The following is a 27,815-nucleotide window of genomic DNA, read 5'->3' as shown; positions in this document are numbered from 1 at the left end:
AAAAAAAAGAACTTTTTTTTTTCTTTTCTTCTTTATATAGCTTTATTATTTTGTTTTCAAATTTATTTGGTAACCACTAGCCTAAATAGTCATATCTATATATATATATATATATATATATATTATAAAATATAGAAAAAAGTATGAAAAGAGAAATAATAAAGAAGACTGATTCTCTTATTGAATATATTTCATAATGGTGAAAGTGGATCTATTTATAAACTTTTCTATGATATAGGTAATTATTATAAAAAAAAGAATAGAGATAAATCACTAAGATAAACATGTGATCATTTACAAATGGTAATTATTTTATCTAAACAATAAGAGGCATCCACAATTATGACATATTTAGTATGCAAAATATATATAGGAATAAAATAGCTATTTCATATAATTAATTATTACTATGTTTGCTAGATATCAAATTATAAGAATATATACTCTATGTAGATACTTTATTCTACATTTTAAATAATAGCTATTCTTGCAAAACACTAAAACTGTTGTTCCTTCTTATAAATATTTTACCATATTAAAAATATATTTAAATCAAAATTGATTATCTTAAATTAAAAATATATCAATAATTACAAAATTTAACTTTTAATTAATTTTTATATTTTTAAAAAAATTATAAAAATGAAATATTAAATCTAATTCAAAATAATACCAAAACATATCAGCAAAATATCAATTTTTTAAAATTTCTATAAATAGACATTTCCATTTTCTTTAAAATAACCATTATATATATATAATTATGCAAATATATTTCCATATTATCTTTTCATTATTCTCCTCGACCTTTCCCTTGATATTTCATTTTATTTATTTATTTATTTACTGGGAGTTCAAGTCGTTGACCATACATGAATATGTGGAAGCAAATCTCATCCAACCAAGTCTTGACACATAAGCCAGCTCACGTGAATTTAGATCATAGTCAATCAGACAACCTTTGTTATTCTCTCAATGCAAATAATCTTTCGTTAACGTGACCTCCTTGATGCCCTCCAAAAAAACAACCCAATCATATTTATCCAGGTGTCCAAAAACCAACTACATCAACATGTAAATATTTTTTTAAATATTGATAATATCCACGCTGTATCGATATCCGACACTTTAACCGATCTGGAAGAAGTTATGTAGAAAGAGCATATACTGGAGGAATATTCATGGGACGACAATTGGCGGAAGCCAACTGGACATAGAGCTCTACGCTGCACGAGATTCTGCCCCCTTTGCAACGTAAAGTTATGGGAAAAAGCCCATGTATATATATATAACATCATTGACTGACAGCAAAATTGGTTGACGAAACACTGCGGAAAGAGAGGGAGAGAGGGGGAGAGAGCGGGAGAGAGATAGAGAGAGGAGTGGCTGGAACACCAACCATGGCTTCCTCACCCTGTAAGCTCCATTAACCTTGAAGATTTATAATGTTTTCAAAAGGGTTATTCTTGTTGATTTGGTTTAACTTTTTCGATGTTTCTGTTTCCATGTTTACTGGGTTTTTGTCGTTTCTGTAAAAATTTAATCTTTCTATGCGGTTGATATGCTTCTGGGATTTATTCATTATTTTCTGTTTTTATTATTTGGGTTTTTTTTAGTAATTTCCTTCTCTTTTGATGGGTTCTGTTTTGATGGCACTCTTCTTTGCCATTTCTTGGGCAAATGTTATTGCCTAAGTTGTTTTGGAATTTCCATCTTTTTGGACCAATTAACGTGCCATGTTGCTAAAGTTTGAAACTTATAGCATTTGTGTTTCTGGTAAGAGAGTTTACTCTTACTGACGATAAATTGCATGTAATATGCTCTGGTTTGTTTGTCTGCTTGATATACGAATTGGGTGATGACTGTAGAAGATCAAAGGTGTTCGACTTTTTGCAGTTTGGGAAAACTTCTTCTTTGTTGGAAATTGATTTGGTTTTTTCTTTACTTAGCAAATGATCACCTGGTTGTTTATGTGAAGTTTTGGATAATGACACAATAGATATTCTAAATGCATTGGTTTCTGCATGGTTATGTATTTCCAATGCCAGTAGCATTAATGCATAAATGGTCATGGGTGCATGAATGTTGCCTGGATAATGATTTACAATCATATATTGCAAACAGCAGCATGTGGTATACATTGCTATTACTAATAGTGCTATTAATACTTGCATTATTACTTGTCATGCATGTAGCTCTGCTTAATGGGTGATTATTTACTTCTAGCAAGAAGTGATTAGTCCTTAATGCTGCCTTTAATAAGCAAAAGTAAGGCTTGGCATTTAGCAGATAGGCTAAAAAGCTACATACATCTAACAGAATTGTTTTGTTAAAGACAAAAAAATATGCCAAGCTTAGGTGCCAAGAATTTATAGGCAACAATTTAGACCCGTCCCAATTTTGATGTTGTCTTTACCATCTTTCTAGGATAGCTCTTCAGGACTGATGATTCCTTGTTATTACATTGAAATGGCAAGGACTCTTTTAGAAATTATCAGGTTTTCTTGAAAAAGCATAACAATTTGGATCCATAGTAAATATACCGAAGAACTTGAATCCATCTGAAGTACCAAAATTTGTATTTTATCATGTAAAATCATATTTCTCAGAGGAAAAAATGGTATATCATTTGCAACTTGAAGAAAATGTTGTATTTCTATTGAAGAAGATGAATTTACATTTTGTTGGTTCCTCTTGAGTGTGCTTGTTTTGTGCATGGATATAACTTGCCATTGGTAAATGCTGCTCGTGCAGATTTGTGCTTGTCTTGTTCAATTAAAAGACACCTGAGATATGTCCAATGTAAGATTTTGACTGCCTATATAAATATTTATCTGTACAGTATGCCGCTATGTTGTTGACATAATGATGTCCAATCTTCTTTTTATCAACCATTACTTCTGAAGATATTTAATCTTTCGTATTTGTGGAAAAGAAGTGTAATATGTTTTTTTCATGCTCTGCAAATGATCTCTCTTTATGTAGTTTATCGAGATTTTTCAAATCATTGTCAGGTTTCAATTTGGTAAACTTTATTAGTTCTTTTACGCTTGACAGGTCTTTTGCCTATTGTATTATTATTATTCATTGTTAGTTGTGCTGGAAGGCCTTTCTATCCACTCCCTCGTAAATTGGCTGGTAGTGACAAACAGCCTCTACAAACTTCTCGTCCATACAATATTGCACATCGAGGTTCAAATGGGGAGATTCCTGAAGAAACTGCACCTGCATATCTGGTAATAAATAAGATATACCAATTCCTATATTATTTCCCCATTTTGAGAAATTTCTCGGTTCATGCTGAGGGGCAAAGTCATATTAATTTATGCTAAATTTGGGAATCTTTAAGTCATATTAATCATAACGGCTTATGGACCAACAAGTGAAAAAATATTTGTAAGAATTTAAGAATCTTTCTTCTTTCTTTCTTCCTTGAAAGATGAAGATGAGAGGCAAAAGAGGAGGCTTAGTCCTTTTTTATTGTTTCCAGAACACCATCATTTTCTTCATTTTAATATTTTTCCAATTACAATACTGTTTTAGAATTTTTCTTTTTCATTGGCTTCACCTAACATGTAAAACCTGGCTATTAGATTTTGCAATATGATGTTAAGCTATATACTGGAATTTATTATTTGATAATGAATCTGTATGGATAAATGGATACCTACTATGTCACTGTGTCCTGCAGAGAGCTATTGAAGAGGGTGCAGACTTCATTGAAACAGATATCCTATCTTCTAAAGATGGAGTTCTTATATGCTTCCATGATGTAGTCCTTGATTTTACAACCGATATTGCGGAACACAAGGAATTTACAGATCGTAAAAGAACTTATGAAGTTCAAGGAGTCAAGAGCACAGGATATTTTGTAGGTATTGATGCCCTTTAGACTTTCAGTACTCTTATTTTCTTCCAGCTCAAATTGATTTTCTCATGCAGATGGTATCCTTGTAATCTTACACCATAAGCAAAGTACACAACACATATGCACATTGTGCGTTATGGGATGTACCAAATTGTTACCTCATTAAATACATTTCGAGTAAGTTTGTTGCTCTTAAATTAAACTAACTGCAAAGTTTTTTCTTAATTCTGTGCAGTTGATTTCACACTGAAGGAATTGAAGTCGTTGCGGGTGAAGCAGAGGTGCCCATTTCGTGATCAACAATATAATGGTTAGTAACTTGTATATGCTACACTTGTTATGTGGACATACAAGATATACACGTGCTATGTTTTTATCATATGCTGCAGATGTTATAAGTTTTTGTGGATTTTAGCAATTAATTTCTTCTTTAAGGTAATAGACTAGATGTGTTGCGTTTTGAAGCAAAAATAACAAAAATTAAATTCTTCTGTTTTGTGCATTTTTCAGGAAAATTTTCTATTATTACTTTTGAAGAGTTCATTTCAATTGCACTGAACGCACCGAGAGTTGTTGGAATATATCCAGAGATAAAAAATCCCGTATTCATCAATGAGCGTGTAAGCATCCCAACTGCTATTGGAAAATGGTTGTGCAAAACCTGGTTGGCTTAGAATGGGGTGATATGTTTTCTCTTTCAGCAATATAGGAATTGGATCGGAAATCAGCCTACTCTTTTCCTATTTTTGCTGATCTCCCATGGATGTTGTGTTTCTGGTGCAGTTGCATTTTGCCCACATTTGATATAAGGCTAATGATTCAAATAGGGGATGTTGATGGTGTTTGAAGTCATATATGGATTCTGTTTAGCAGATTTCACATGCTGTGCTTTTTATGCTTTTTGGCATACAAAAACCATGAGATATGGAATGGGGTCAACATCAGATGTTATAAATTTGATCTGCTGTTTTTGAAAGATTCTTTTAACAGCAGCTCCTCATGCCCTAATATTTGAATAAATATTGGCAGGTGAAGTGGCCTGATGGTAAGAAGTTTGAGGACAAGTTTGTGGAAACACTTAAGAAGAATGGATACAAAGGCACATATTTGTCTAAAGATTGGCTGAAAAAACCTGCATTTATCCAGTCATTTGCTCCAACTTCACTTGTATATGCATCAAAGCTGACAGACTTGCCCAAGATCCTATTAATTGATGATGTTACAGTTCCAACTCAAGATACTAATCAGGTTTGTGTACATCCAGCTATAATGTCCCTTGGACCAAATACTTTATTTGTGACTTTCTCTTTGTTTTTGTGCATAAATTTTTGGGCTAAAGTGGAATATTTTGTTGATGATCAAGCTGTAACATTGCATCCATTAGGAAAAATTCTTTCTTTCTTTCTTTTTTTTTTTTTTTTTTTTTTTCAGTTCGATGTTAGATCATGAAGTTAAATAGCCATACGAATAGCTTTTTCCTGGCCAATCTGCAAAGGATTGCGCACTGAGCATGCTTTCTTCACAAACTTTTCACCTTTTACCATCTATTTAAAGATTATAAAATTGTAACCAAAAAAAAAGAAAAAGAGCTCTTATGATTTTCTCTTTTCACTGAAAAAAGAACATCACATTCTTTGTGTCTGCAACGGCAAGCTTAAGATATTTTTTAGCATGAGATTTAAAATGTAAATATCATGAACTAAATTGTTGTAACAAATCCAAGGTTGGAGTTTTATGTTGTATGGTCCATCAACTTTTTAATGACTATAGTGGATCCATTTTGTGCAGCTGAGTTATGGCCTCTCTTACAGAGCTTAGTCTTTGCTCTTAATTCTTTTTCATTCATTTATTTATTTATTTATTTCGGTGGCTTGTCAATTCAGAATGTATTTTTAGTCCCCATTTCTCTGGTTTAAGCAGATTCTTCCATTCATCTCAACTTTTACATTTGTTTCTAAATAACATAAAATTAATGATGTGCAGACGTACTGGGAAATTACTTCTGATCATTACTTTGACTTCATTAATAAGTATGTGGTCGGTATTGGACCTTGGAAGGATACGGTGGTTCCCGTTGTAAAAAATTATTTGCAGAAACCTACTGATCTGGTTGCCAGAGCACATGCCCACAACCTACAGGTAAACTTCTCTGTATAAACCTTGTATATCTTATGATGAACATCATAGTTATTAAATAATCTGTTAACGATATGTTTTACTAATGTATCTAGCAGTCTTTGCCATAAGTGGACAGTAAATACTATGTGAACATGGTAAACAAAACCATCTTATAACCATACCAGACCAAATGCATGGAGACCCATTAAGTGGAATGAGAAAAGAAATAGCCTTCTTTAGGACTAATCTTTTTTACTTACCGATAGTAAAAAATAATCATATACCATGATGGCATTCAGATTAATGCTTAGAGAGTCAATGCTTTTGAAGCCATTGCCAAACATGTGGCTCTAACAGTGCATCACAGGATCAGCGTCAACTAGTTTGGTAGACTAAATCAAAAGGAATTTGAGAGAGAGAGAGTATTGCATGTTTATGGGTATGTAACTATGAATCCACTTGATAGGAAGGAAAACAACTATATGAACCACTTTGGGGGATGTGTTTATATTCTTTGGTGCAGCCCTTACAAAACATCAAAAATGCAGAATAAATATATAATTTCATTAACCGGGTAGGGGGCAATGGTAGCAAACTTTGTACTTTTGGCAAATGCATTAAGTTGTGTTGAGGATTTGAATGGATTTGTAATCAACAAATTTATTGTTAAAATCCAAGGGTCTACATCAGACAAATAATCTCCATTTTGTTTCTCCATGAAATTACCATAGAACAGATTAGCTGGAAGCAGTTTCTATTTCACCTTTCTATGTACTTTCAATTGTATGGAGCATTATGTATATGCCTATGCTGACGTTTCATTTTCTTCTCCCAGATTTGTTCCACATAACAATTGTTTTTTTTTTTTTTTTTTTTTTTTTTTCCCTCACCATTATGTAAGTAGAAACCAATGCAGATCTAAATTTCTCTGTTGACATGATGAGTGCAGGTGCACCCATACACATACCGAAATGAGAACTCGTTCTTGCACTTCAACTTTAGTCAAGACCCGTATGCTGAGTATCATTATTGGCTTAACACAATAGGAGTTGATGGACTCTTTACAGACTTCACAGGCAGCCTTCATAATTTTCAGAAGTGGACCAGTGATGATAACAGTGCCAACAAGTTATTGCATAAAATTGCAGTTATGGTCTCTTCCTATAAAAAGATTTGAGAAAATGAGTTGATATTATTTGCATATGTTTTAATAAGTGCAACTTCTGGGTATAACCTTACAGAAATTCGTTTATAAAAAAATGGTATCTGGGTTTCTATTCTTTTATTTTCCTCTCTTTCTCTCTTCTTCAGTTGTAGGCTGAGATTCCTGGTTTTTTTTTTTTTTTTTTTAATTTTTTATTTTCCATGGTACTAGTATTTTGGTGATTCAGGAGAAATTTTATACATTGGCCTACAACGCTATTATTTTTCAACCAGGGTTTTCGAGAGCCAAAAAACAGTATGAAATCTTTCAAAAAAAAAAATATGATAACAATAAAGTTTTACCTTCTATGCACAACGGTAACTTGTTCAATAAGTTTGGTTCTTATTAAAAAAATTATTTTGGAAGAAGAGAGATTCTCCTAGGTGATAACACTACAATAGAATGCATCCGTTTCAGATATGTAAAGGAAATTCATCTTCACTATGTAAAAGATTTTACTTTTTCCCTTTCTTTTTTTCCCGTCTTTTTTACAACAAATTTTACTAAAATCCTTCTCAAATTTTTTCATTTTCCTTACTGGAATCCAACTTCCAAACACAACATAAAAGAAAACGCAGAAATAAGTTGAATAAAATAAAATTAGCGGCCAGAAAAAAATCCACAACCACAATTGAACTTGCGCATGTAATTATAAGACATTTCATAAAAATAAAAAATAAAATGCACTTATAAGACAAACGATGTTTTGCGACCAACTTTGCAGTAGTTGGTGAAAAGCCTCATGTGTAGAAAACCCTTTTGATGTTAATTTCTCTACTGCAGTGGCTTTAACTTCATTATTTGTTTTCTTTGATATTGGATGATGCCTACCTAATGAATCTTTACATCATTTCCAAATTGAGAAGCATTTTTTCTCAACCTATGATTAAAAAAAAAAATATATATATATATATATATATTGCACTTGATGGGTTAGCAAGACAAATTAACAGGTCCAAAAAGCAATAATTGATTGTTCCATTCTTCAATGAGAGCTTTGAAACTGCAATGACCCACCATAGGCCCTCTTTTGGTTTAGATTTAACACTAAAAATTTCTACCCTTTTTTGCTGCTTGTTCCGTTTGTTTACTGTACTAGTAATTGCTCAACAAGGCAAAAAAATGCTCATCAGTAGCAAAACACTAGTCATGTGCAAGACAGATCAAATTATATGAAAACTCCACCGTAGACAAATCCAGAATGCAACAAAAAGCAACTGTACTTTCTGAAAATTATATTCTATCTAGGCAAAAGCATGAGAACCATTAGTTACATTTCAAAAGAAGTAGCTTTCCCCAACATCCAGAAGAGTGATCCTAGACGCTAACATCTGCATTAGTTATTAAATTAATATATCAGGAAGATCTCATCTTTGATATTTCTTCTAGCAAAAATCTTGATTCTGCAGCAAAATCAACGGGGGCCACGGCCCTGACTGTTATCCTTTGTCTCTTTTCATTGTTGTACTCACTCTGAGAAACACTGATCCTGAACAGATGAGGAACCCAAGTAGCTTGCTTCAATTTTTGCAGGTATAGATTATCCTCTCCCTCCTGATGATGTGAAAACAAATACGAAGCAATTAGTAACTGGTTTCTATTGTTTCTGTTTAAACTCTGATTTGACATACTAGCTTCCATTAATTATATACCTGAGTTTTCAATTTATCAAGTTCATCAGCAGAGCACCCAATTATACTCTCTGCTTCATTATTAAATGCAGAGATATAAGCTTCACCACTTGCATCAGTAACGCGTGCTCCCAATATATATCTACAAGAACAAACAGAAATTAGAAGGCAAATTGGAAATAGTATGGAACTAAACTAGCAAAGAAGGATTTGTTATATTCAAATCTTACCTTAAACTACACTCTTCATCATTTTTTTGGCACCCTTCACACCAATAACCAGAATCGATAGCCTCTGTCACTTTCTTGTTGCAAGTTTTGCAAGCTCGATACCACATTGTCTGATCATGTTTGATAAAACTTATATATGCTCTCACGCTGAAAAACACAGGCTGCAAAAAGAAAAAGACAAATCAAATTGTTACAATACTATAATTAACTGCATACTTTAAGCTTGTCACAGAAATTCCACTTAATTTAAATTATTTACCATTCCCCATAATTTTTTACAATTAAGAGATGATAATATAATACCTTATCCTCGCCCATTGAATGGTTCTCGGTTATATGAGAAAGGAAGACTCTGTCAGAGTACATGGATCTTGCACCAGTCTTGGTTGCTGAACTCACACCAGCGCCAATAGAGGCCATTGAGGCGCCTTTACCTTCAGAATCATACCTGCCGGAATACATATGTTAAAATCACTAAAGATATAGAAGGAAGAAAATAGAAGGATTTAGCAAAGAAAGCGGCCTGCTGAGAGTAATTTACCAAGTTCTCAACTTCTTTGCTTCAGGTATATCTGGATTTACCAATACTGTGCTCCTGCTCAGTGTTGACAAAGACACACCTGCAACAGGGTGTAAAAGAGCACTATAAACACAGAAACCTCTTTCTAACATTTTCTCTTACTTCTAATTTGCATATGCTCATTAATAAATCTGTTCATCTCATATAAGTTTCATAGGCTACCTTGAAAGTCCCCAACCTTGAGGGACTTAATAGCAACGATGGGTGATTGGTCAGCAATATCAAGCAATTCCTGGCCTACAGTAGTTGCAAGATCATTCCACAAAGAAACTACAACTGTCTTCTTCCTGCAGTTACAATAATAGTGGCAGTATAAATACAACTTGATTCCACATGACAACAATAGAAATGAGAAAAAGGTATACTCTTACGTCTCATCAGCAATTATTATGTCACGTTTTGGAATACTCTCATTGTTGCTCTTCCTTCTGATGCTCATGGTAGGAGATACGCTCTGAACAACACCAACAACATCTGGAAATGATGCAACAAACACAGCATTAGGAAAATGGAAAAATCACATATACAAAACAGAGTACAAGATAGGCTTCTTACCCACAAGCTCCCTCCCATTTACATAAGGACCCATCAGGTCAATTGGAACAAAATTAAATTTAGTTTGAGGAACAAAAGATACTTCATTGCTGGCCTCTTCCACTTCAGAATTCTCATTCAATGTCATTTCATAATCATTTTGCACTGTTTTAAACTGCTTGTTAGCAACTTTTAGAGTTCCCTTTGAAATGTAGTAAACCTTCCCTAGTTGAAACCTTTCATAGAACTTCCTTGCTGCCTCATTAAACATTGTTGCTTGAATTTGGGTTCCCTAAAGCAGAGCAACCAAATTCACCAAACAGTTATCAAACACCAAACATGTTACATTATAAAGTGGTAAGGTGGGGAACATAGGAATAGTAAACAGAAACAAAAAGATTTTTTTTGCTTACATCTTCATCTGTTAACTCCACATTAAAGACACAGCCTTCACCTCTAGCATTTTTATATGTGCGCATGGTTCCCTTATTCGTAACACGGACCTTTATGGTCCAACTGCCTTGGTAAGGGTTCAAGGAAACAAGAGGATGAACTCTGCGTGTCATGGCCATCCGAGCAGCAGGGGCCATACTGAAATTCTCACAAGAAATAACAGAATGTTAATGCACATAACAAATGAAAATCTGCAAAATGAATCATACATTAGAATTCAGTAAAAATAAGAATTACTCACTTTCCGTGCTGCTCATGGACTATCTGAGCAGCTGATTTTGCAATAATTTCTTGCTTTGGCTTCAAGATAATGCCAGCTTCTTCCATTTTCACCTCACTCTTGATCTCATTTTCTTGCCTTGGTTTCAAACTAATGCCAGTTTCCTCACTTTTAATCTCACTTTTGATTTCCTTTTCTAGTGCAGGAGAAACCGCCTCGCACTTTGTTACAATTACATATCTGAAACAGTTTGTATAAGCAGATAAACCAAATGTTAAGCAAAAGAATTCGGTATCTAAAGTTTTGATACTTTGAGACAGATTTCAAGACCATTTAGTGTGAGCAAAATTGAAAAGAATGCTTACTTTTCGGACTTGCTTGGAATGTCATTGAGAGAATAATCAAGGATTCTAATAAGACCCAGATTCTGAATGTTTCCTGAGATGACCTCGGTAGTCAGATGCGATGGGAGGATTCCTTTTAACTTTTTTTTCCCATCACTAGCAGTAAACCTACAACTCAAATCACACACATTCAGATGCTCAAATTTCTTCTCACGTATATAGCTAGATTCAATTTATAAAACATAAAAAAAAAAAAAAAAAACAAAAACAAAAACAAAAACAGAAACCAAATTGCGAATTCCAAGTCCCAAAAAAGGGTAAAATTGAAAACCCATATATTAGATTCTTGATGTGTGTACGAATGAATAGCAAAACTCACTAACGGAAACAGATCCTCACTAGTAATAGGCATACACGCCACAAAAATCACAAAGGGAAACAAGTACCAAATACTAATCTAGGATCAGAAACCTAAACAAAATTTCAATATCATTCACAGCACGCTATATGACTGGTTTCTCTGAAAATCAAGAGGTTTAAAAAAAAAAAAAAAAAAGGAAAAGAGGGGACAAATACATAAATCAAAAGCAAATCAACATCCATAATCTTATATAGGATTTTAACATCAGTCCATTTGTTGTTTGTTCAAACTCCCATTTTAGATCCAACAAAAACAACCAAAAATAAAAAAATAAAAAAAATCATTAAAAAAAAAAAGAGAGAGAAAGTGAAGCTATAAGAAAAACTCACTCACATGTATCGGTTACCCTTAGCTGTGAGATCGAGAACTTGAACGACGATCTCTGGCATTCCGGTGGAAGTATCCGGTGATGGGTTTTCAAGTATGGTTGAAACGGCATCTGGTGTAGGTCCTGACATCGCCATTCTTTCTTTCTCTGTTTCTCTCTCTCTCTCTCTCTCTCTCTCTCTCTCTCTCTCTCGAATTGCGTCTTTGGGTGTTCTGAGAAGACGAAAGAAATGGAGGGTAAAACAAAAAATGAAAATGGGAAGCAAAGGAGTTTGGGTTTTGTATTCGTCTTCTCTGGCGCGAATTTGGGGCCTCTGCCAAATTATTTCCCGCAATTTTCATTTTCGAATTCTCTGAGAGTTTTTTTTTCTTTTTTTCTTTTTTTTGTTTCAATTTTTTATTTTTTATTTTTTTATTTTTTGAAAACTTTTTGGTGATGGCGCCAAAAATCAAAATGTTTCACCGCCACCCATAGAATTACCTTATTGCGCCTTTACCGCTTTTCTTTCTTTGGGTTTTTCTGTATGGGCCACCCGTTTCAGTAGTAGAGCCCATTGGATATTTTGTCCGTCCATGTGTAATTCTGTTTTTTTTTTTTAATATATATATATATATTATATATTATATGATAAGAACGGTCTGTATGAGAATCGTAATATTAGTAACGATTTTTTATAGTATTAATAACAGTTTTTTAGAAAATCATCATCAATATTATAAAAAATTGTCATCAATACTATGGTCCGTATGAGGACCGTCCGCACTATAGACGAACTGTATATATATATATATATTATAATTTCAGAAAAGATAAATAAGAAACTATAATTATCGATTTTTTATTTATACACTTTTGTTTTTATTTTACCAAAATCATTGTTTGATTAAATTCCAATGGAGGACTGTTTTAAGTTGATCATCGATCTAGATTGGACTTTTTTAGGTTATAATCAAACTAGATTTGCTAGGTAATTTTGCATGGAACACAAATGAAATCAACTTCTTTTGTGTCCAAAAAATAATAATAAAATAATATAACGTTGGTTTTTGGTTTTCGTTTTGGTTTTGGTTTTTGATTGAATGCTTATAGTTTATTGTAGTTATATTTATTAGACACCTCAATTAAATACAAATTTAAAAGGACATAAAAAAAAATATATATATATATATGAACATTAAACTGAACACAAATTCAAACTGTATTTTTTTTTTCGAGATTATAGTTAATTAATATGTTTATCAATTAATATTAAAAAATATATATGAAATAAGTAAATTACACAATTAAATATGAAAAAAATAATAATAATAATATTAAAAAAAAAAAAAAAAAAAACCGGTCCTACAAAATGTCACCATTAACAGTCATTTTTATATTAGGTGAGTGTTCCATGTACTAACCAATATGATAAAATTTCTTTTGTAAACATCCTAATTGTTAATTTTCTGATCAAATTGTGATAGAACTTTTTTATCCTTTACTAACTAAACAATTACAAAAAGTTATGACTCATCTCATTGAATGTTCATTTTGCAATGATTTTGAAAAACCTAAAATGACTTTTAAAGAGATAAAATTACTCATATAATATTTAGCAACAAAATATATAATCACTTTTTAATGATTTTGTTATCGAAATATTACATATTTAGAGATTATAAAAAAAAAAAAACTATCAGTTAGATAATTCAAGAAAAATCATGTTATCAGTATATGGAACAAATCCTATATATAAAATGTTCATTAAATTTTACAAAAAATTGAATACTACATAATGAGATAACAGTTCTTTTAAAAACAATCTAATAATTAATAAAGTCATTATTTCCCATATATTGATTCCAAATCAAATCTCCATACTCGTAAATATAATAATAATAATAATAATAACAACAACAACAACGTTGACAAATTAATAAAACCAAAAATACAAGAATATCTAAACATAATAAACAAATTTGGTGACTCAATATTATTAATCCCTTTTACTCTAAAATCTTAAAGATGTGTAATAAATAACCATATATTAAAGGAATATAAATCATGAACCATTAAGCATTGTAAATAGTTCTTTTGAGGAGAATCCAACAACAAAGTCATTGTTTATTTATATAAAAGTTTCAATTCTTCCATCCCAAGTAACCCTCCTATAGTTAATTAGCTCTTAACAATATTTTAAAACCACACAATTATCCTAAAGAAGAAAAGCTAGAGAAGTCTGACAACCTTTAAAAAAATAAAATAAAATAAACTGGCTAAATGTTCATCTTCAAATGTGAATGCACGGGTGATTGTTAGAAACCTAAAAAAATCCTACCGATGAATGCTATACTTCAAATCTTTAATTGTTGCACTATTGGAATCATGAAAGAAATTGGATTCCAAGATCATGAGGCACACATATTTTTGCATTGGAAATTCATTCACATTTGCTTGCACTGAATATCAATTTGTTTCATCTACTAGTACTACAAAAATAATTTAACTTCATGTACAAACACCAATGAAAACCATCCCCCCCCAAAAAAAAAAAAAAAAAAAAAAAGGAGGAGAAGAATCCCATGCTGACCTTTCCAATGAGAACAAGAGAAAACTGCAAGGCTACAAAATATTTGATTTTCTTTGCATTTTCAACAGACACTTATGGTCTCTGTAAAACTATGAGACTATCCTGACCTGCAGACATATATCCTATGGTTTTCAAAAAATGACAATATTTTTAGTACGAGACATTAAAGGTATTTGCATCACCCAAAATTTCTCTTAAGAACAGAATGGGCAACAAGAGAAGCAAGATAACCATTTGGCCGGAGGAACATTTGTGGCTGCTTTAGGGTTAGGAGCCTCAGCTGGGGTTTCTTTAGGTGTTACTGGTTGTGACTGTGTTGGTGTATGCTGATGTGTTTGCTTCTGCACACCTGATCTCATTGAAAGATTTTTTTCATCATCCCCCGACAATCTATACAAAAACAAGAAAATGATTTCAACTTATTACTCAAACCAATCACAATGATGTTGAACATAGCATTCAGAAAACAGAACTTGCATTATTACCAATCTTATTTGTGTTTTTTATTTTTGGTTTTTGTTTGCATTGTTGGTATTGTTCTTAAAGAAAGCCACAAAAAAAAAAAAAAAAAAACTCACATTGGAAAAGCAAAAGACTTTGTACTCCCTTCAGAATGGTGAGAAAGGCTAGCAGAAGGAGATGTTCCTGATGGAGAGGCGACAGCCGAAACAGTTGCTCCCTTGGCAAGAAACTCATCCTCTTTCTTTTGATTTTCCGCGTTTTCCCTTATAACTTCTCTCATTGTCTCTGCAGCTTTTGCTTCAGTAGCTCCAAGACCCTCATCCAAATTACCACTTTTTTGGCCAGTTTCTGCTGTAGATTTCTCTCTCGGAGGAGGTTGGTTACTCGAATAATCGATGAGTGGAGATACGCTTGGATCACCAGGCTTACCAAGCTCACCTGACTTACCTAAAAAGTATAATTGGTCACCAGTGAAACTCATATTTCCCATATGGATGCTGAATAGGGATTCATTGGAAGTGACACTCCATTCCATTGGAGCTGTAGTACTAGTTCTAGCAAACACATAGGATGGAAGTTTGTATTCAGGAGTATTAGCGTCACCAGGCCGCTCCATCATCTGCACAGGTGGGGATTGTGTTTCTGTATTACTGCCGGTGCTCAATTCACTATGATGGCCAAGAACTGCTGGTGGTGCTGAATCTTCATTCTTGGGCAAATCGCTATCAAGAATATCGTCATCATCACTATTATCTGAAGATAAGTTGGTATCCTCAAATTTTTGAGGGCCAGTTGAATCTGACATTGTGCTCACTTCAAAAGGGTTTTTAGATGAAAAGCCAGCTGCAGAGGATGATGTTGGGGACTCACTTAACTTCATGGCCGGGGTAGAAGGATCACCTTTGTAAAAACTTGCACCATTAAATGTCAACATATCAGTGCTAGGTTTGCTCTCATATCCAGGTTCTTTAACTGAAATTCTCTCTAATAATCCTAAGCCATTATCCTCATCAAGTTTTGAGGAACCAGAAGTACTGACAGGAGGGTTTGTCTGACTGGGTCCATTGATATGCAATTGAAAAGGGTCGTCCAAGAAAGATGCTGTTGACAACGATGAAGGGCCTAAGTTTTTGTCCATGGCAGAAAAATCATCTTCAGCAAGAGCAGTGGAAAAACTTGTTGTTAAGTCACTATTTGTTGTGATCCCAAGTCCAGGTTCCACAACCGGGAATGTCTGATTCGATTCAGGCCTCAAACTTCCTGTGCCATTGTTTTCATTGAGTGTCTGAGGCCAATCAGTGCTAAGAGGGGCTACAGAGGTTGCAATTAAACCAAATTGATTAGGGCGGTCAGATGGAGATTCAGATGCTAATGAAGGCAAGGTGTTCAATGGTTTGCCAGAGACAGAATGATTACCTTCTCCAGGAATGTTGGCAGGATTTGTACTCAAATTACCATTACTTCCAACTACATTTCCAGAGTCCATAGTTAATAATGTCTTACAGAATTCAAACTCCAGATGTTCTATACCATCATCCTCTTTATGGTTCCTTTTGCTGTAAAACATTTAGAGAAAAAATAATGAATAGGGACAAACAAAAATTTTACACTTTCCAACATAATCATATCCACATAAATTCAGAACTAAAACCTAGAATAGATTGGAATGTAAATGTGTCTTATATGTACCATTGACTTATCCCATAAAAGAAAGATACATCCAAATAAAATTTTTAGCCAGTTTTTTGTTTTTTTTTTTTTGTTTTTAGGGGATATTTTAGAATCTGAGCTTATAGGAACCAATATTTTTGCATGTGACCAAGGGATTTTCTCTTCAAATTCAACATTGTCTACCCAAATGTGGGAAAAACAAAAATTACATGAATTCTCATATACCCATAACAACAACATCAGATGTAAATTTAGAAATTCCTTTCATCTTAATATTTGACATTTTTAAACAGCTTATATGCATGGCCAACTAATCATTACATGATTTTTCAAAATCCAATTCATTTAACATGCTATTTCACAAAATGAAGAGGAAAAAAAATATTCTAAAACCATTAAAAATAAATAAATAAATTGCATACCAACATATTTATCCTGTTTCTTGAAAGCCCCTGGTGGCCTGAGAATCAGCAGTCCGGTTTTTCTTATTGAAGATGATATTTGCAGTAAGGCAGGCGACTGAAAATCTGACAAAAAAAAAAAAAAAAAAAAAGAAGGAAACACAAAGAACAGAAAATGGATATTGGACAGAGAGAGAAAGAGAGAGAGAGAGAAAGAGAAGGGAAGGAATTGAAGGCCTTGCATAGGTTTAGGCGTTTGTTGCTCTCTCTGTTATAAGAGACATGCAACTCATACACGTTGAGTTGCCAAGTGAACCCATTTAAATCTTCTGTTCGTTGGACTTTTGTATTAATCTTTGTATTGCCAATTAACTGCCGCCACTTCAGCCTACAAACATGCAAAGCTTTTCTTTTTTCACAAAAGTGTTGGGTTTGAGTGTGTATAAGACAAAATTAAGAATCTCTTTAAGTGAAAATTTCCTTTTCAGTGGAGTTTTGGAATTTGTCATCATAAATGGCAATGATTAATTTATGTAATAAATTTTAATTAAAAGTATTTTATTTTATTATTTTTTATTATTAAAACCTTAAATTATGTTCAACATACGGAATAATTATTTTTGATAGATTACCATTCTAAGAATACAGATAAATAAAATGAATTATTAATTCTTTTCTTTTGTTTAGTTTTATGTAAATGAATTAGATTTAATGATTAGCATAAAGAATTAATTTAGTTTTTAATATTTATTTATATTTATGTTTACGTTCTTTAAATTTTATTTAAAAATTTTGTTCATGTTTAATTAAATATATAATTTATTATTTTTCACTTTAATTTATACTATATATGTTTTTTATGTGATTGTTTAAAATATTTTTTTATTTACATATTTTGAATAAATAATATATCAAATTAAGGATTTTTAAGAATGATTAATTTTATGTTTACTATATTTGTATTATAAAAAAAAATTACCATATTTGGGTCATTGAATTAGTATTCCTTAATTTTGGATAATGAATAGATTTTCCTTAAAATAGGACATAAGTTTATTTAATCTTATGAAATATAATTTCATTCCTTCTTCCCTTATTCCTACGTATTAAAAATGCCCTAAAGTGAGACCTTTAATATAATTATTTAAATTATTATTTGATATTAGATCCTATTGGATATTATTCATCTATTATGATAAATAATATATGTTTTTTTTAGTGTTCAATCTAAGTTTGTTTTTTTGTTTATTTGTATTAAAGGAAAATTATACAAATCCCATTGTCATTATAAAAAATTAAAGCTTCTTAACCAACTAATTTTAAAGTTTGACTAAGAATATTGAAACTACAAAAAGAGTATGTGCAATTTTCAAAAAAATAGAAGGTGCATATGAAAAATTTTGAAACTAAAGAAGTTTTATGTAATATCCCGGTCGTAATTTTATTTGTTTAATTTTCCCTTTACTGATCCTTGTTGACACCTGTTTAAATTTTAATTCTTAAATTTACATTTCCTTTGGACAATGGTGGTGAATATTCTTTCTTTAAATTAATTAATTTTTGGGGGTTTAAAAAAATTTTATTAAAGGAAAATATTTTTATTTTGTGTGTGTGTGTGTATACAATACCTGTAACAATCCATATCAAATTTTTTTGAGTTTTCACTTCTTGAGTGAGTTTGATTGAGATTGATTGCGTTGATTGCATGTTGACACCAAAGTTGACTTATTGTTTAGATAAGCTATTGCTTTAACCTTTACACTTTGATATAGAGCTCGTCAACACGAATTTATAAACTATAGTAAATCAAATTTTAAAACAATTTAAAAATTATAGTCAAAACTGTCACAAAGGCATTTTGATAATTTTATTAAGTGGATCTCCTTCGTTTTAATAAGTGTATTTTATTACAAAATGCATCCCTCTACTATTATTTTATACATATTGATGAGGACATACTTAGGAGCACAACAAGCTGAAGTCAAGATCCTATATAATTGAAGACAGGATCAATAACACGAGCTCAAGTTAAAAGATTTAAGAAAGTACCAAATGGTTTAATTCAAGAAGTGTTTAGCTTTTAAGGGAAATTTACCACTGAAGGTGACTTCAAGGATGGTCCAATATATAGGATTATACAACCAAATCCATGAGAAAAACCTTTGCTGACTTGACACGATGATGTGGCATATTGCTGAAGTGGCATAGTGATGTGGCAACCATAGGATGATGTGACAGTGTCATATGGCATCCTATGTGGCATTTGTGTGGATTTGATAAGCCTTAAGGTTGAATTGACTTTTTTTGGTGTCTAACTTATTAATTAGTTTCCAAATTGTTATTAGAAATATTAATTATTAATTATTTTTGTATTTATTTTAAATTAGAACAAGTGCCAAATTAGTTTCCTAATTTGTATTAATCATGTAATTAAATCATCTTTTCTAATTGCAATTAAAAGAATGTTAGTTAGTCAAATTAAGATTAGGAAACTACGTTTAATGTCAATTTTTATTTTAGGAAACTAGAAAATACATCCAGCCATAGTTTGTGTTTAATGGCCAAAACTTAGACTTTATTTTTCGTTAATTTTACTTGTACTTTGCCTATAAATAGACACCTCTTTTAGTCGAACAAAAATAGTTCAAGAATTTTTAGTATAATTGTGAGAGTCATTCTGTCAGGATCCGTCCAAAATTTCTCACCGGAAGCCTAGACAAGCCCTGATCCCAGGGAAACCCTACCGGACCTTCCAATGGAAAATTCGGCAGAACCTCCCCTAAGGGTTGGACTTACCATAAATTTCCTGCACTGAAAACACACTTCTATATACACCATCTTATTCCTCCCACATTACTACAATTTAATTCCACAATTTGCAGCACTCCAAAATAATAATAAGGAATTAATGCAGTATTTAATAAAATGTGTCCAATACAGTATACAGAGCATTATGCAAGTAAATATGAAATTTATTCAATATCAGATAAGGAATCAATACAAGATGGAGAGGAAAAATGGAATAAATGCTTCTTGGACTTTCGACAATGAACCGAGATCTCGGACTCGCCCCGGACGATCAACGTCTCCGAATCCTTGTACCTAGGGGAACGGAATTTAGAAATATGAGATGCTAATCATTTCAGTGAGTGACCCTATCTACTGTACAATTATAATAGTAACGATAATTATAATACATTTGGTTAATTAAGAATAAATAAGTAAGTAAATATTAATTAATTGAAAATAATATTTTCTCTCAAAACCCTCACCATTCACTTCGTTGGAAAGGTTCCCCTTTTAAAACATTTTCGTAAAACCCAATCTTTTATGCCCCAAAAATCAAGAAATAAATTAGTCAACTAAATATCAAATAAAATATAATAAATCAAGCATCCAAAATTTATAATGAAAATAAAATAGGAATAGAAATAAAAATAATTTCGTAACAATTACAAAATGATTAATAAATGTCATAAGCAAATAATACAAAAATATTAATGAAACTTACATTAAGGCAATTCAAGAAATAATAAAATAATTAGAATGAATCAATTAATTGAACAATTAAATAAATGAATAATTAAATCAAATTAAAACCTCCATTTAAAATGAATGGTAAGAATATAGTAAAATCGCTTTAAAATTAGCAAATCAATATAAATAGTAAAATAAATCATTTAATTAATAAAAGAAATACTTAAATCAATTTAATCATCTATTTGAAGTAAATGATAAAACTATAAAAGAATTTATTTGAGAACACCAATCCATTTAAATAGTAAAATAATCAAGGTAAAATGCATTTTAGAAACATTGACTAAATAGATTATAAAAAATTCCATTAGATACATTTTTATTTTAGATACTCTTTAAAAACATTATTATTTGGAAATAATATCAAAAGCTACTTGGCGCACCACACTATATACTAGTAATGTCCCACGATACCCAGCATCCTGAGCACCGTGTAACGGGAGGTTAAAGAGAAAAACTTGCATACGGTCGCTTCGGCGTCCCGACAGCGCCGTTGCTTAAACCATCAACCCGGCCATGGAGGGGGGCGGCTTATGTGCACCATATAGAACTTGCCTGCCCTCGGTTTAATGGCAACTCACGGGAGACATTATAACTTGCGCGCTCATCCACATATACAGTACAGAACACCAGTACTGTATGAGTGCGTTTAAAACAAATAACCAAATTTATTATTAAAATACACAATTTTTTTCCAAAATTCACCGTGGGAATTATACCATTTTTCAAATTCACCATCCCACATTTTTCTTTAATCCTCATCATAAATCCATAGATAATAATATACAAATAATTTTTTCCCAAATCATAAAATCAATCAAATAATATTTTCCCAAATCATAAAATCAATCAAATAATATTCCAAGGACATAATTGTATAATTTGAAACCACCAAACTCAAACCAATATTTCCTTGAAATATTTAAAATCAAATCATACCAAGAACAATATTAAAACCACATGAATTTCATATATAATTTAATTCCATAAATCCTCAATACCATAAAATAATTTCCACAATGCATAAATTTATATAAATGCATTTTTTATTAATCAAAATAAATTCACAAATAAATTCCGTAATAAATCAAATAATATTACTTTTATAATTCCTTTAAATATCAAATTGTCATAAGATCTAGATTTTCATAATTTATCAAAAATCATATATTTCAATTTATTCAAATTGTGCCATCAAAATTTCAAATATAATTTTGCTAAATATTTAACACATAACTATTAAATCCAAGCATTTAATTATCACAAAATAAATATAATTTAACATCTGAAATTAAGTTTGAAAGTGGGTCATTCACATCGAGCACGTAATTAATCCAAGCTCCTCCATGGGATCAATTCCACGACGCACACATGCTCCTAGGACAACAATATTACACATCTCAAATAAATTAATATTTTATTCGGATAAATAATACCCGGTATCCGAGGGGACTAACACAAACGTTAACCAAAATTGACGAGTAATGTACCGAATCGAAACTTGTGGAATGAGGATCGTATTATCGGACTCCATTGACCCCAATTTCACTGGTGGTGGTCAGAATTTGCCCGGGAAGTACTGGCCGAACTTTACCTCCTCATAACTCATGAACTACTTCGAATTTAAACAATTGGAGACCATATTTGAACTCAGAGAACCCAAAATAAGGGAAAGGGGTGGAAGACCAGACTGGGTTGGCTGGAAATGGCGAGAATCGCTGGAAAACTCAACCCGTCGCCGTCGATTTCACCGGCCCGATCTGGGCCGGTCCAGCGGCGTCTAGCCGGGAAATTTGGAGGGTGGTGTCGCCAAGGAATGGGCTCCCTCCTTGGCCGGTGCGTGTGGCCGTCCGATGGCCGGAATTTAAGAAACAACAAGGACCTGAGAGGAAGAAAAGGAAAGGAAAGGAAGAAGAAGGAGGAAGAAGAAAGAATTCGGGGGGCTGGGGTCTTTTTTCCCACGTGGGGGAAGGGAAAAAAAAGAAAAAAAAAGAAAAGAAAATAATTAAATAATATTATTGTATAAAATAATAATAAAATAATATGGTATTTAATCATGGTTGACATGTGGCATCTTCTCATTGTGACACATGGCACCCTTTATTAAGTCACACATGGCATACTGTTCACATATTTAAAAATAATATTAAAATAATACTGTATTTTAAAAACTCTACAGATTCATAACTTTCAAACCACATGTCCAAATCGGACGTGCCGCTAATCTATAAACTCGTATCAACAAGTACTTCACAACTATGCATGAGTCAAAGCTCAACTTTACATGAACAAAAAGTCAACTTCGGCACCTCTTGGATAGTTTAGACTTCAACTTGTTTTGCTCATAACTTTCAAGCCGTAGCTTCGTTTTTGACGTGCTACTAGTCTATGAACTCGTGACAATGTGTACTTCGTAATGGTAACTTGGTCAATAAGAAATTCCAACATTTGATCCCTTCTCGGTCAACGACGGTCAAACCCGGTCAACCTTGGTCAAATTTGAGAAATTTCCGGGGTATATCGGGACGGGGTGTTACACATTCTCTTGGTTCTCTAAAAATTATTGAACTTATCAAGCTTTGCTTGTGGCATTCAAACCTTTACGAGGTCTTTCGAAAAGTCCCACTTAGTGAAGTCCCACTGAGAAATTTCTAAGGTACACCCAATGGAACCTCAATTAAACCGTGGACAAATAAAACATGCCATAATATATAATACCTCAATATAAAGATAGAACCACAACAACATACAAACCCACAATTATGATCCATAACTACAGCCTGTCATACCACAGGCCATAACTACACATACATAATATGGTCAATAGTATGTCTAATATTTAGACTAGATCATTCTAAGAGTGTTTATAAAACTTAGAAATACAACTGATACAAATACGTCTAGAAAGATAAAGATAAATAGATATAGATAAATACTGCTAATGGTGTGGGTAAGCACGAAACAATATGCCATGCACGAGGTAGATTGTCAGCTAACTGCCTGGACCCAGAGGAACGAATAAAAAACAAATAAAACATGAGATAAAGATATTTCAGTGAGTGACATAGTGTCCCGGAGCACCAGCAGACAATAAAAGAAATGAAACCTATAGCATAAACTCACCTGATGACCTTTAGCATCTTAAAGACGTCATGGTAATATAAACCTATGGATGAACCTAACCTCACGAATCTTAATGTACGAAAGGTATCGTGGCAATAATGAGCTTGTAGAATGAACTCAATCTCATGACTCTTAGTGTACTACAGGCATCATGGCAAATCTGCAAGCTATAATATAATATTGATAAAATACTGATACTATATGATACACCAATTAAAAATAAACAATACAATATCTATAAAATAATTTTTGTAAAATCATATGTTTCCAATACTGTATCATAAAACATACTTTAATATTCAAATACAATCATTTGCTTAAATATTCTAAAAATTTTAAATCATCATTTCATGCCAAAAGTAGAGATACCACAGTAAAATATATATCACCATAAACCAATTTTAAGCACATAAAATTATAAAATGCTTAAACATGCTTAAAAACATATAATTTTTAAATTGCTTTCTTAAAATCAATTATTTTCCAAAATAATTAAAAAATCAATTCAAATATCAAGATATTTAAATACCATAATCCATAAGTCCATTATGAATCCAATAAAGTTAGAAACCATTTAAAATCTAGTCAAAAGTAACATAAAATGATAACAAATATACATAAAAGTAGATATTCATATATCCATAAAAATAAACATTTAAATCAAATGATATATACGTAAAATATTTAAACCACATATATATTATACTAGTATGCCCAAAACATTTTTAAAAAAAAGATATAACCACTCACTGATACTGATGATGCTCACTCCTGCTCTTTTGTAGGGTTGCCTCAATGCTCAATATGGGTGCTTGCAATATAATAAAATATTTTTCAGACTCCAACAACTAAACCAAAGATAATGGTTTGCACCAAATATCTTAAAATAATTTTCACGACTATAAAGTTACATAAATTGAATACCGATCAGTCCAATTATACTGCAAATCCTTATGATCCAGTACCCAAAATCCACCCAAAGGCCAATTTAATAAAATTGAACCTTTCAAGAGATCCTATTAATATCTAGATACACTAATCCAACTTCAATTTTGACTAATTTGACTAATTTTTATCTAAACACAGTCTAAATTTATCTAAATATTTAACTAACTAATAAAAAAATGAAAAAAATTATCAAACAATGTCCAAAATTTACAAACTGTATATTAATGGAAATCCAAGAGATAAGGAATACAATGGTCTATTCACCTCAATCCAAAAGTATCTCTGGTGGCCAGCAAACTCATTGGAAAACTTGGCAAACTCCCTGTTGATGTATCTCTCAAACAGTGAGGAATCTTGCAAAACAGAGTATGAGAATGGATTCAAAGGATCTAAAAACGAGGGGAGGGGTGTGTGGATTGGCCTGAAACGGCCAGAAAACCCAAAAACTCTGGTGATCCACTCTGTTAGCTGCTACCGGCTTCATCGGCCGAATCTGGGCACGTTGGCTAGCAATTCACTGTGAAATTTCATGGTTGAGGTCACCGTTGAATGCTTTTCCTCCTGTGTGGCACGTCTATAAGGATGGTGGCTAGATTTGGACAAAATAGTAGTGACCAGGTTGAGCTTTAAATGGGTTACAATCGACCTAGTTCGGACACATGGATCTGCGGAGAGGTTTCTTGGATTTGGGGGATAAAATGGATATTTAAGATTTGTTCATTATTGAGCTTGCTTCCCAATATTTATATAGAGCCTTAGGTCACTAATAAATAAAACTCTGGGATTGGTTTGGTCATTAATATAAAATTGGTGTTTGAAATTTCTTATAACCTTAACTTTTTATTTGTAACTCAAAATTTGACGTACCGCCAGTTTATGAACTCGTATCGATGTGCTACATGCAATGAAATATTTCTCAAGTAAAAGTATTGACCATATGAAAAGTTAGACCTGGGGTCTACAAACTGTCCAATTGGTCAAACTTAGTCAAAGTTTCAAAATTTCGAGCATTTTTTGGGACAAGATGTTACAAGTTTTCCATCCCCTATTGTGGCATCATTATATACCAAAGCTCTCAATCACAGGTTGGTTAAGGGTTGTTTCCATTAAAATCTATCTTAAAACGATCCATACTTTATTTATTATGGTTTATGAGCGAGTCGACCTAAATTCATATCAATTTGGTATCAGAGCCAAGTTTTCTAAGTACAGGTTTGATTTATCTTACGTTTATTGTTTTTGTTTATTTTGTTTGATCTTTTAGTTCTGTAATTTTTGCATTAGGTAAGAATTGTTTCTTATTTTTCTTCTTATCATCCTTGCCATCCATAATAAAAAAAAAAAAAATCCAAAAAAAAGGGGGAAGAAATAAAAAAATTATTGAAATTCAAGTTCTTTGATTTGCATGATATTGTGGTTAAGTTTGTTAATTTAAAAGGTTAAAAGTTCAGTTTTGAAAGGAAGCAGTTAAAACCTAAGGTTTAAGGAAAACTACATGGCCAATTCAAAAAGATTCTCATTCAGAACTTAAATTTGTTTTATTTCATTCTTAGTTGGTTGAATTCTAGGTATTATTGAATCTTGTTCGGTTCTTCCTTTCTTTTACATTGTTTGAACTTATTGTTAAGTTCAGTTTGGACCTATTTGTAGAACTTGAATTAGTTTAAGTTAGTTTGCAAAGAATCAAGTAGAAAAGGCCAGAGTGTTAACTTATTAATGTTAAAAGCTAATTAATTGCATGAAACATGAGAGATTGACACCTTGATCGACTAATACATGTGAAGGAGTGAATTAATGAGGATCTCTTAATTTTTATCACTAACAATCAACAAGTAAACATATCCAAAGACAAGAAGGATTCATCGAGCTCTAAGATAGAGATTGATGCCAACGTATACATCACCTTGATAGGAGATATGCAGCAAATGGTTAAGGAGATGGAGTAACTTGAATTGTAAGTAGCTGCAAGTAGCTATGAATTGTAGAGCATACACATTTCGACAACCTATTTAGAATATATCACAAGGAGGATGTGGTAAGGAACACATAGACAAACCTGGTTGTCCCCGGAAGACAGGAAAAGGCCAAAAGGATGATTTAGGTGATATTAAGCTCAAAATTCCACATTTTCAAGGCAATAGTGATCCAGAAGCATACTTAGAATGGGAGCAACACATGGAGATGGTATTTAAGTGTAACAACCCGTCCTGAAGTACATCAAAATTTTCTCAAGTTGGCCGTCATTAACCGAGAAGGGTCAAATTATGACTTGTTGACTCTGTAAGAATTCTAGATTGATCAAGGTACCATTTCGAAGTACGCATCGATTTCGAGTTCGTAGACTAGTAGCATGTCAAAAATGGAGCTACAGTTTGAAAGTTATGAGTAAAACAAGTTGATGTCTGAACTATCCGAGGGTGTCGAAGTTGACTTTTTATTTTTGTGAAATTGAGTTTTTACTCATACATGGTTGTGAAGTACTTATCGATACGAGTTTGTAGACTAGCGGCACGCTCGATTTGGACATGTGGTTTTAAAGTTATGGACCTACAAAGTTTTTTTAAATATCGTATTATTTTAATAATATTTTTGTGAACAGTATATACCACGTGTAACTTATTAATGGTGCCGTGTGTCACGATGAGAATATGCCACATGTCAGACACAAGTAAATGATATATTATATTATTTTTGTAATTATTTTATATATTATACTATTATACTATTATTTTAATATTATTTGTTTATTTATTTATATTTTTTAATTTTCTTTTTCTTTTTCTATATTTTCTTTCTTTTCTCACGTGGGAAAAATACCCCCCCCACGGGGCCCCCTCTTCTTCTTCTTCTTCTTCTTTCTTCTTCCTCCCGTCGATCTCTCCTTGCTGCATCTTTTCCGGCTGTTGGATGGCCACACGTGCCGGACAGGTAGAAAGCCAGTGGAGAACCCGGCCAGTAACCGAAAGGACAAGGCCGAATGTCGCCGGACGCACTGGGATCGGGCCTCCATCGTCAACGATGGCAAGTTGGTTTTCCGGCAATTCGGCCATCACTCGGCCAAATTAATACTCCTTTCTACTATTTTCGGACCCTCTGAGCACAAGTTTGAGATCCATTCAGCTCAATTCCTTGTTGTTTGAGAGATATGAGAAGTTGAACTTTGACCGAATCTT

The 27,815-nt window shown here is 32.4% G+C and overlaps 3 protein-coding genes across 4 annotated transcripts; 1 reads left to right on the top strand and 2 right to left on the bottom strand.

The window, feature by feature from the left end:
* Positions 1–1,174: 1,174 nt before the first annotated feature.
* On the top strand, positions 1,175–7,271 carry LOC107418936 (glycerophosphodiester phosphodiesterase GDPD6). Of its 2 annotated transcripts, XM_016027638.4 has the most exons (9): positions 1,175–1,416; positions 2,755–2,802; positions 3,058–3,236; positions 3,692–3,875; positions 4,104–4,178; positions 4,379–4,488; positions 4,898–5,116; positions 5,852–6,007; positions 6,936–7,271. In XM_016027638.4, exons 1-9 carry the CDS (start codon positions 1,401–1,403, stop codon positions 7,161–7,163), a joined length of 1,215 nt encoding a protein of 404 aa, XP_015883124.3. In that variant the 5' UTR covers positions 1,175–1,400; the 3' UTR covers positions 7,164–7,271. The 2 variants fall into 2 exon arrangements, with proteins under 2 accessions (XP_015883124.3, XP_015883125.3); XM_016027639.4 differs by lacking the exon at positions 2,755–2,802 and having other exon boundaries at positions 1,181–1,416.
* Positions 7,272–8,319: 1,048 nt separating this feature from the next.
* LOC125422282 (replication protein A 70 kDa DNA-binding subunit B) lies at positions 8,320–12,188 on the bottom strand. The gene is made up of 12 exons (XM_048473082.2): positions 11,937–12,188; positions 11,204–11,350; positions 10,860–11,078; positions 10,579–10,756; positions 10,187–10,457; positions 10,003–10,105; positions 9,794–9,918; positions 9,593–9,671; positions 9,355–9,499; positions 9,052–9,212; positions 8,843–8,963; positions 8,320–8,744 (listed from the first exon to the last, which is right to left on the bottom strand). The coding sequence occupies exons 1-12, from the start codon at positions 12,065–12,067 to the stop codon at positions 8,547–8,549; spliced, it is 1,878 nt and encodes a 625-aa protein (XP_048329039.2). The 5' UTR covers positions 12,068–12,188; the 3' UTR covers positions 8,320–8,546.
* A 2,111-nt stretch (positions 12,189–14,299) lies between these two features.
* On the bottom strand, positions 14,300–17,165 carry LOC112491822 (uncharacterized). Its single transcript, XM_048474264.2, has 4 exons — positions 17,056–17,165; positions 16,379–16,518; positions 15,079–16,273; positions 14,300–14,890 (listed from the first exon to the last, which is right to left on the bottom strand). Exons 2-4 carry the CDS (start codon positions 16,446–16,448, stop codon positions 14,695–14,697), a joined length of 1,461 nt encoding a protein of 486 aa, XP_048330221.2. The 5' UTR covers positions 16,449–16,518; positions 17,056–17,165; the 3' UTR covers positions 14,300–14,694.
* Positions 17,166–27,815: the final 10,650 nt, after the last annotated feature.

This window comes from Ziziphus jujuba, chromosome 2 (genome assembly GCF_031755915.1).
Source record: "Ziziphus jujuba cultivar Dongzao chromosome 2, ASM3175591v1".
NCBI classification, from domain to species: Eukaryota; Viridiplantae; Streptophyta; class Magnoliopsida; order Rosales; family Rhamnaceae; genus Ziziphus; species Ziziphus jujuba.
Note: the sequence above shows the minus strand (reverse complement) of the source record. Positions and strands in the feature narration are given on the sequence as shown.